Here is a 10,969-nt window from a genome sequence, read left to right as displayed (position 1 = left end):
TATTGTGAAAACAACTCACCTTGAGCACACAGATAAACCGCAATCAAAACAACATCGGAGAAACGCAATTTTCATGCTGCTTTCACGGACACCTCGGAAACTGAGAGCTCCCAGTTTCAAGCTGTGCAGAAGACTCAGTTAGTCCAAAAAAAGTAATTGTAATTGCCCCGCAATCCAAGCATTTCGTTTTGTTTATATTTTCTATTTTTTTTTTTTCTTTTCTCAAGTAGCACATCGCTACTTTCGTAATTCAGTTACAAGGGGAGGGGGGTACACTTATTCAGGGGCGTACGACACTTTTACCGTTTTTAGACAGTCCCAGACATTTTCCTCTGAAATGTAACATGTCACGCTATGTGAAAACAGCAGTACAAGCAGGGCATTTCGCACTACTTCAACGCGACTTGTCAGTATTTAGAATATTCCTGAGAGCTTTTGAAGGTGTCGTTAGTCGATCGCCCCCATTGGTCAATCCTCCACCGCGCCCACTTATGACGACATTGACTCTCGCCCGGACTCACTGCTGTCACAATCATAGACTAATCCAAACTGTTACCTGAGTCTTTTTAGAGTATTTTTATGAGCAGCCCTTACGGCTCTGCTGCTTTGGTGCTTCCTTGAGAAACCCTGAATGTCCCAGATCATTTCCAGAGTGTTGTTGTCAGTCAAACCCCCTCATGCTAACGCGCGATGCTAACGTTAGCTCACTAAGAGTCTGTGAGCAGCCTGAAGTTGAGGCGAGTCCAGATGACAGGGTGGGACAGAGGTGAGGAGATGGGGTCCGTCCGGTGGGCTTTTCGCTGTGGGTCGTGGACACCGAACAGGTGCGATTGGCTGTTCGCTGCTCGCTGCATCCAGAGAGAGGAGAAAGACAGGATCGGACAGTTTGTGTTTGCCAAAGATGCGAAATCAGCCATGGTGAGTCTGACTGTAAACTTTCTCTCAGCTTCCCCTCTCATTATGTCAAGATACCCGTGTGTAATGCGCCGTCTGTGTGTCTGTTACCCCGCCAGGCCGGCAGGCTGTTGCTCAGGAGGTTTGTCTGTGAGAGGATGGGGGTCCCATGGACAGAGATCAGACTGGAGCGATCTCCCAGGGGGAAACCTTACCTGGCAGCACCGCTGAAGGTTCATCATACTCACGCTTCATGCAGTGTTCGTGTAAACAAACCAGAGCAGTTCACTGTGCGGTGCTGTCTCCTTTCTTTCACTGATACTGGTACAATTACTGCAGTGCATGATGGGAGAAACACTTGGATATTTAGTACCTTTAATCATGTTTTAACACTCTGACACTTTACTTTAAATAACCCATTTAGCATCTATAAGCATATTGTATGTTGAGATTTAGTTTTAACACACTATGATGTAGTTGTAAGCAGATATGAGTGTTTATCATTGTGTTCATTAGTGTGTCCTGTGGGCTTCCACTAGGCTTCAACACTTAAAATGTCCTTATGTGTTGTTGTTGTTGTTGTTGTTGTATTTGTTTTGTTTGTTTTTGTTTTTTGTTTTTTTGTTTTTTTTTCTTTTTTTGCTGGCTTATGCTAAAACAATTTGAATTCATTTGTCCCTGATCAATCTATACTCAATAACCCATAACCCTAGCCTAAGTAAATGATCCCAGGCTATCTTAGTATTTTAGATGGGGAGTCACCATAAATATGTACATACAGTATATGCACAGGTGGGTCTATGTACTGTCTGTCTAACCTGGACACTGGTAATTCTAAGCTCAAGACACAGATAATTAATGTTAATGAAGTTATACTGGACTGTTTGACTTAATTTTCTGTATTTCAGTTTAAAACTTCATGCAGAAGACACCAAAGAAGTTCCCCAATACTCATGTTTATGTCTCTTCTCACTGTCTGCACCCAGGTCAGCTCAGATTCAGGTGGTGCCTGGAGTTTCAACCTCTCCCACCAGGGGGACTATGCTGTGCTTGCTGCAGAGCGGGGGGTGCAGGTGGGAGTCGATATCATGAAGACTACCATGCCAGGTATATGCTGAGGTTAACATTTAAAGCAGCACTAATAAAATCAATCAGGATTTGCAGATACACTGAGATCTGTGTATATTTCACTGAGTAATGAATCATAAGCTTTTTTTTAGTTTTCCACTAGGTGTGAATTTGCATAGCTGATGCCAAGGTATTTCTTCCAGAAACCAGTATTGTTCAAGAGTAAAACAACTTCCTCCTTAGTCACACTCATTGTAACTCTGTTGTTTCTTTCTTCAGGCACACTCTTCTTCTAAATAACTCCCCATCACAGTAAATATCTGCCAAAAACAGCCTCCTTGTCCCAGGAGATTAGAAATCACTTGCAAAAATATTATCTGGGAAAAAGTGAACAGCTATAGTCAAATAGTGGGTCACATGACACTGACTTTGAGAGTAAGGTCAGCTGAGGGAAGAAAACAGAAAAAAAGGGATGACAGTAAGAGAGGGCTTTGAATGGACCGCAGTCTGAACAGTTTTGGCATTAAGCTTTGGAAATAGTTTGACTTTGGGACAAAAAAGCACAAACACGTTATAACACACACACAGAGAAAACAACAGTGGAGAGAAAATGATTTTCACAACAACCTTTAGCTCTAACTGGCTTTTCCTAGTCTTCAATGAGTTTTGACTCAATGTCCTCTGCTGTGTGAGACTTTGTAATATTCACGCTACGAATAAATGTGATCATAATGCTGCTGTCAGGATCATGGCAAAAGCATGAAGATCAAACGACAACAATCTGTGTCAGCTGTCCACTTCAACCATCTCACAGCAGTGCTAATGAACCCACACCAGACAAATCTGTCAGCTCTATCAGCCAAGGTGCCAAGTATTTGTTTCTATATTTCCCAACTTGACCACAAGGGGTCAGTGTTGTCTTGTGGGTATAAAAGCTGTAGGCCAAGGCTGCATGTGTATACAACTGTTTGGAATTGTGTGTGTGTGTGTGTGTGTGTACGTGTACGTGCGCATAGGCTACATGCTTGTGAGTCCACACAAATCTGAAAAACTTAGTGTGTGTGGAATAACCTTAAGAACTCTTCTGTTTTTCATTTGACGCCTTCCTCCATCGTCCTCTCACCTCACATTGCTTTCCCTTCGTCTCCTTCCCCTCTTGTCTCCATCTTCCTGTCTCTTTCCTCTTCCCTCTCTTTTCTGCCCTTCCTCGCCCCCAGGTAGCAGCTCTGTGCCGGAGTTTTTCCGCATCATGACTCGTCAGTTTACAGCGCACGAGTGGAGCGTCATCCAATCAGCCAGCTCTGAGCACCAGCAGCTCGCAGCATTCTACCGCCACTGGGTAACCATGGCAACCATACTACCCTGATGTCACATTGAATTGCTGCTGGGCCCTGCGGGCGGTGTTTCTTTTTGTGTGTGTGTGTGTGTGTGTGTGTGTGTTGGGGGTGTGTGGGTGTGTGTGAGAGAGAGAGGGAACCATAGGGAGAAGATAACATTGCCAATGCCCTTTGAGACACACACACGTTTCTCCATGTCAGTTTTTTTCTTCACGTCCTCTATCTCTGCATTTCATTCTCACAGACATATAATAGTCCTTTCTTTCTTTACCCTTTTTCTCATTTCATTTCTTTCCCCACACACACACACACACACACACACACACACTCACACTCACACACAAACACACACACGCTGACACACACAGATGGACAGCGACAGCAATGCTGGTACTAAGTAAAGATGTTGTGAGATTGAGAGGGTGGCACAGAGACGTCAAACTCTGATATCACCACACTGTTGACTAATGACAGAGCTCGATGGTTGCCATAGCGATTAGCCTTGTAATACTGTTATTGTGGCTCATTGGCTGGACACACACACACACAAAGTCCCTCTTTTGTATACACACACTGTTATGCATAGATTCCCATCTGTTGTGGTTTTAAGTTTTTGTGCTACTGAGCCAAAATACAAGACACACACACACACAAAGAAGCACACACAGACTGTCCTCCTCAGCTTTGTTAGACATATAAAAATCCTTTCTTAATGTCCTGTATGCAACTGATCAAGTTTGCTCCCTTTCCACCAAGGCCCTGAAGGAGAGTTTCATCAAAGCCATCGGCACAGGTCTGGGCTTCAACCTGCAGAGGGTAGAGTTTCACCTGCCCTCTGAACCGCTCACACAGGACCGGGTGCTGCGCCAGACCAAGATGCATCTAGATGAGGAGGAAGAGGCGGACTGGATATTTGAAGTGAGTCTGTTTGAAGACAGGTGCGAAGAGTACAAGAGGACAAAAAAACTAGCCATCATGATTCCTAAAAAGCTTGATGTAGTCTTGTTGTGTTAAATGACAAATTAAAAACAGTCTAAAAATGGATGCAATGGTTTAGCCACTGGGTTTCAAAAAAGTGTGGGCAATGCTCAAATCCCAAAGTAAACAGCAACATGTCTGTGTTGGAAGCAGCACTGTTTCCTTCTGCTGATGAGTTGCCAGATTTAAAAGGCATCCTGCCAAACTGTTTTATTTTCTGTTTTCTCCCAGTGTCATAGCTTGTTTAAGACACAGTAGGCTTTATTCACATTTTAGATATTTAATTTGGATTCTGTGTCAATAGTGTCTAAAATAGGATCTCTTCTAAATGTTAATGTTCAAGACAAATGCACAACAAAATGTTTCGGAGAAATACTTTCAGAACAAGGTTGAAATTTGTACAGTTAGATAACAGCATCTCAAAACCATGCCATACAATCAAAACCTCTGAAACAGCTACAGACTGGTGTTATAGGTTGATTGTTTTGTCAGCAGTGTTGGAATTATTTTTAAATAATTTTAGTTTTATCAGGCGGATTTGTGGCATATTTTTTAGTATTTCAGCAGTTGGAAGCAACCTTTAGGAAACCAAAGACCTTAAAAGCAGTGGTGCTGCGGGGTCCTCTGTGCTCCATTCCCCAGTAGCGCCCCCCTGGAAAGTATTTGCAAAGTGAATCACATGTGGTCCTACAGAGAAATGCACACAAGGTGGATGAGGGGGCTCTCAAGTGGCCCTCCAGCCCTCCATGACAAGAGATCAGAGGAGTGCAGCCTTCTGTCATAGCAGTCATCTCTCCTCTCCCCTTCTATTTCCCATTTCATCTCCTCTTTTGTGCTTCTCTTGGCTACTCTCCTCACCGTCATACCTCCTCCTCTCCATTTCTCCCTCTCATCTTTTCTGAAAAATCTCCTTCTCTTTCTTCTTGATATCTCACCTTGAGAGAATTTCTTCAAATTTGGCACAAATGTTCACTTGGGCTCAAGGATGGGCTGATTAGATTTTGATGGTCAAAGGTCACAAACACTCCCAGCTCACAAAACATATTTTTAGCCGTAACTCAAGAATTCATATGCTGATTATGACAAAATGTCTAATATGAAAAAAAAATGTCTAATATGATAAAATGATGTGATGTGATGACACTTTATTTGCAAAAGATCAAAGGTCACCTTCACTGTGACTTCATAATGTTTTGCAACAAAAAAAACACATTTCTGGCCATTATTCAACACTGTAACTTGCAGAAGGGGAGCTTGTGACCATATTTCCTGCAACTTGACTTGGTGGGTGGAAGCACACAACCGTGAGGTGGTAACTCTAGTTCCCCTCTATTCCTCCTCCCCTCCAGCCCTTAGTCCTGTCCTCCATGCTCAGTGGCAGAGGGATTAGCAAGTGACTGCTAAAAGGTTACCACTGGTTTGAAAAGGCTAATGTTTCCTCTCCTCTCCTCCCCTCTCCTCTCTCGAGGTCGTCGGGGTCTAATGCTGTTTTTGTGTCCGTGTTTTCACACCAGGGAATAACAGCTTACTTGTATCGATCGCAGGTAGCTGGTAATGCACGTGTCCTCTTTTTTAACTGTAGATTGTAGGGCAAAAGTATTTATTTAATATGATATTTCAGTTCAAATGACTTTGATCAGGTATATGAACAAGCATCACAACAGTTCCATGGTAGTACAAAGAAGATCCACAAAAAATGAGGTCAACTGTTCTTAACGAAATGCACAAATGAGCAGCTTTGAAAAAGACAAAAAAATAAATAAGTAAGGCAATAAGGGCAAAACTGCCAAATAGAGTTGGAACAACTACTTAAGAGCAGAATATTAATCTACACGAATTTTATTGATCAAAAAATTGTTTAAGTCACTTTTCAAACAAAAATGGCAAAATACTGTATATTTGCATATCCTACTTTTCTTCTATCATTGTAAATGATAGCACGGGTACATGCAGGTTTTTGACTGTTGGTTGGGCAAAACAAGACGTTAGAAGACGTCACCATGTCACCAGACGTCAGTGACTGATTGCAGTGACCTCAAGAGGTCAAACGAACTTGAAGTGAATCGATTTCTCATATTTGTCCTTTATACGAATAGACACACTCAGAGCTCTGCGTGTTAGCAGAGAGATGAGCAGCAGTGCTGTTGACCTCACGTCCTCTGGCTCACTGTGTGCTGATTGGTTGGATCAGAGAGCAGCTGTAAGACTTATTACTTCCTGCTGACCTCTGGTGTTGTCACCCCTGCTTGCTTTTAGACACAGACACCGAGGGACATAAACTGGACAGACATGCACATTTCAAACAGACTGTAATGACACTAGCATTCTCCTTTTTATTATCAGCAAAGTGATGAAAAAATTCAAATTTAAATACATTTTCTGGTGATACTCCTCTCCCCGCCTTACTTGCTGCCATTTTGTAACCAACTCCCCACTATACACACACAGACACAGCATGACCACCTGTTACTCCCACATACACACATTCAGCTTTGGCCTTTATGTCCAAGTGAATTTTGCCAGTATCAAAGGCAAAATACATCATTTTAACAAAGCAGTATCACATCATTGGCATATGAAGTATATGTTACAGAATGGAAACAATCCTAAACCAAAAAAAAATTATTTGAATGGATGTTTGAAGGACAATTAAGCCCTTAACAGGGCTGGATTTACAGTGGCTGTGGGCATGCTGAGAAGTGTGTGTGTTCTTTAAATGTGAATATATGCAAATATAGCATGTTTTATGTTAAAGGAAGGAGGTCAACAGCGGAGAAGCGTCTGCATAGTTGCTTCACACTTCAGTACACTGGATATGAATCTGCTTTTGCCACATGTATTAATCATATAAACTGCAGAATGGATTTATTTCTACAACCTCTACAGTGACATTTTTCAGTGGACGTATCACAGGCACCGTTTTCGCATGGAAAGTGATGCGTGACTTGTAAACGCAGCGGTTATCTGACTGCACCTCGGTCTTCTTAGAAATCACACAGCCAGATACTACATGTAGATATTCACATGCATATATTCAATATATTCAAGAGATTATGCATGAGTGGACCAATGTTCGGTTAATGTATGAGTGAATGATGAGGATGCACTTGTATGCTGTTTTCATCATATCGTGAGTATTTGCTGTGAATTTGAATCAGCTTGAAGGTGATTTTTTTTAGTATGATATGCCAGCTATATCCTGTATTTGCATGTGCTGATGTATGTGCTTATGTGTGTTTGTATGCGATTGTGCAGGAGAGTTTGCTGGATGTTGACCATCATGTTGCTGTGGCACTCGGACCAGCAGACAAAGCAGATGCTGCAGTAAGGACACATCTACATGTTTCAACATTTGACAGTTGCTTGTATTCAGAATGACTTTTTCAGAAACATGGTTTTATTTTACATTTTCAGTCATTTTAAAGGCTAACCAGGCTTGATAAAAGTAATCATTAGTAGCAACACTGTTAGACACTACAGTCTCTTTCTTTAGTTAAACCCTTTCTTCTTCTATGTCTCCCTCAGCGTCATCCTTCATCTCTTCCTCCTCCCACCACATTTACGCTGCTGTCATTCAGCGACCTCACCGCCTCGGCCTCACCTCTGACAGAGGAAGACCCCGCCTACTGGGATAGCTTTAAGATGAAGGCTGAAGCTCCACAGAGACAGACACACACATCCAAATAACCGCCTATCTCACGCCGACACATACCTGCCGTACATGCAGACACACACATCTCTCAGAAGTGCCGAGAAAGAAACACATTTACATTGACACTGAAGCTGCTTCCTCTTTCAACACAAGTCCAGTCAAATTTATTTATAAAGCCAAAAATCACACGTTTGTCTCAGAGGACTTCGGAATCTGTACAGCATCTGACATCTAACCCTAACCCTCTATCTTCAGATCCTCAGGTCGGACAATAAAAAAACCTTTACACATTTGATACACACTAACAAAAACACTGTACAGTACGTCCAAACACAGAGTGTTATCCTCTGAATTTCATTAACCTCCTCTCATAATGTGTTAAGTTTGTGATTAAATTAAAATGACGCTGTCCTTTACAAACAAAACATATGCTGATTATGTCATTTTAGAATACGCACTGAGCTCCTCATTATTGATCGTTGTACGACCCAACAGCTCTTCAACTGTACATTGGTTGAAACTGTAATACAGTTTCAACCAATGAGTGTGTGTGTATATAATATGCATTTTTTATTAATAGATAAATAGATGGTGATACATTTCTTTTAATGAAATTTCTATGTGCTCATAGCTGCAAGGATCAAATAAAGTGTAAAAATGGTCATGTTAGTGCAGAGTGTTGGTGAAAGAAACATTATTAATTCACTTTTATCTGTACTGAAGAGTGATAACTCTCCTAACAAAGTCATTTTTCCTGTCAAATGGCTTCTCTCTTTTTTTCTTTTCTTGCAATTATTGTGGATTTAATGCAAAGCAGCAGATAAAGTATTTGGTAACTGCTGCATGCTTGGTGCATTTTAGATCTTTTTTATTTCAGCTGTATCTCTCCTCTGTGTGTCCTTAAATTCCTGTCCCAGATGATCATGTGTTGCTGGACAATGATTCAGTATTATTTATCAGCAGTCTGGTATTTCAGATCATAATCACATTGTGTTATTATCCTCTTACAAAATTGTGCCGCCCCATTTAGTGAAAAAAAAAAGGAAATGAAAGCTTTTGTTTTGAAGTATTATTTTACAATGTGGGGCAGAACAATGGAGCACATTTCATTTCAACTTCCATTTTATTATTTTACATGTGATTTTTCATCAGTTAGCCATATCATGACCTATATTGATATCGATAAGGTGTTTTTTAGATTTTAGTCATGTGAAACCTTATATGGGCATGTATGTGGTGTGTGTCTGTGTGTGTGTGTGTGTGTGTGAGAGAGAGCGAGAGAGATGCTTGTGTCTGCTTCTGACTTTGTCTTCTCCCCCTTTATCTTGCATTCATTTTCTCCCGTCTTGCTTCCTCTGTGTTATCTCTGCCATTTTGTATCCTTCTTTCCTTTTCTCTGTCTCCATCTCGTCTCCCCATCTGGTAGCGTATCTATTTTAGTCGAGGACATTTAGTTGACCATCACGTTCTCTCTCTCGCTCTCCCTCTCTTTTTCTTTGCAGTTCATTTCTCCTCCATTCTCTCTCTCTCTCTCTCTATCTATCTCTGGAAGGACTCATAGATCCACTGCCTGTCTGCACGTTTCTCCCTGCATCACATTACTTTAATCACATCCCATAATCATAAACCTTCTCACCTTCACACACACAATGTAATGACTGGCTATCATAGGAGGTTAGAGGTCAAATAATATATATGTGCCATGTTTGTGAAATTACACGTTTGTGACATTACACACTCATTACACACCGCTTCCCTCCTCTTCTTTGAGGTGAACGGGTACATGAACACATAAAGTGAAGCCAGGATCAATGCGTTATCCCACTGCCAAAACTGATGTGAATTTTTAATTAAATATTAATTACAATCAGTCTATAAATTGTAATCCAACTCAGCTGGAGCCTTCAACTTCCTGACAGAAAATTAAATTATCGATTGCTATATTTCCTATTATATAAACATGCAATTGTTTGAACTGCTGTGAACTCACATGACCCTGACACTTGACTTCATGTGGATTGTGTGCAAACACACACATTAACATGGACCTCCTGGTTGGCACACTGACCTGCACACCTGCTGCTCATCTTCATGTCAGATAACCTTCTTTTATTGTATCAGTTTTTTTTTTTGGTTTATTTGTCATCCTCTCTTTTTTCCTGCTTCCATCCCTATGCCTTATTATTTTCACAGTGCTTCTGTGACCCTAGCATTTCAGGACCTTTGAGAGGAAATTAGGGGTATTGATGAAATGGCAATCTGTTGTCGAGACGGCTATCATGGAGGTCCTTTGTGTGTGACAGACACAAATTATAGTATAGACAGTATAGACAGAATGTCAGAGGAAAAGTGCAGCCAGCTAAGTGTGTGTAGGTGAACATGTGCATTTGCTACTGTGAATGAAAGAAAAACACACACACACACAGTCATTTCCTCCAGCTGGAGTGAATTACTTTGCCTCCTCACCGTCTTAAATCTTGCGCTCTTTGCAGCAGTGAAGGAGGAGAGGCGAGGTAGTCAGGTCACACTGGAGTCACACAGGCTTTCCTCAGAGAGAGGCCATTTTTAGTTGCCTCAAGTTTATTGCCGTGTTTTTTTTTTTTTTGTTGTTGTTTTTTTCACATGGGATGGAGACAAGAGTGCTTTGGGCATCAGACTGAGAGTTTAGCCTGAGGTGAGAGATGAGACCCAGCTCAGCATGCTGTTGAGGATAAGAGCAAAGTTTCTGCTTCTGGAGGAGAACATTTTTGCGCCACATTTAGACTCTGACTGGCACATTTTAAAAATAAGATTCAGTTTTAAAGCCTCATACATGTTTTTTAAACACCTGCTTTTCAACCACTGTTACAAAGAGTGATACCACATAGGTAGGCTAATGTTTCAGCCCTAAATTCTCTGTTTGAATGAATCTTATAATGTCTTTTACATAATGCTAATTAACCAAAGAAATGCAGGAAGGCCTGCTAAAGTTAAACCTGAATGTAGCAATCTGTTCAATTGTTTGAAAAAAAAAGTGACAGGTTCTCGAAATGATATCAGT

General features: G+C 41.2%; 1 protein-coding gene across 3 annotated transcripts; it reads left to right on the top strand.

Moving 5' to 3' along the window:
* Nucleotides 1-491: 491 nt before the first annotated feature.
* aasdhppt (aminoadipate-semialdehyde dehydrogenase-phosphopantetheinyl transferase) lies at nucleotides 492-8,591 on the top strand. 3 transcript variants are annotated; one of them, XM_071496655.1, is made up of 7 exons: nucleotides 492-918; nucleotides 1,014-1,127; nucleotides 1,881-2,001; nucleotides 3,180-3,301; nucleotides 4,056-4,217; nucleotides 7,533-7,601; nucleotides 7,803-8,591. In XM_071496655.1, exons 1-7 carry the CDS (start codon nucleotides 748-750, stop codon nucleotides 7,962-7,964), a joined length of 921 nt encoding a protein of 306 aa, XP_071352756.1. In that variant the 5' UTR covers nucleotides 492-747; the 3' UTR covers nucleotides 7,965-8,591. The 3 variants fall into 3 exon arrangements, with proteins under 3 accessions (XP_071352756.1, XP_071352755.1, XP_071352754.1); XM_071496654.1 differs by having other exon boundaries at nucleotides 604-918; nucleotides 1,014-1,154; nucleotides 7,803-8,104; XM_071496653.1 differs by having other exon boundaries at nucleotides 604-918; nucleotides 1,014-1,160; nucleotides 7,803-8,104.
* Nucleotides 8,592-10,969: the final 2,378 nt, after the last annotated feature.

The sequence above is a fragment of the Trachinotus anak genome, unplaced genomic scaffold (genome assembly GCF_046630095.1).
Source record: "Trachinotus anak isolate AG129_WGS33_773 ecotype Australia unplaced genomic scaffold, CSIRO_AGI_Tana_v1 ptg000014l, whole genome shotgun sequence".
Lineage (NCBI taxonomy): Eukaryota > Metazoa > Chordata > Actinopteri > Carangiformes > Carangidae > Trachinotus > Trachinotus anak.
The sequence above is the reverse complement of the archived record's forward strand: the minus strand, read 5'-3'. Positions and strand labels throughout refer to the sequence as shown.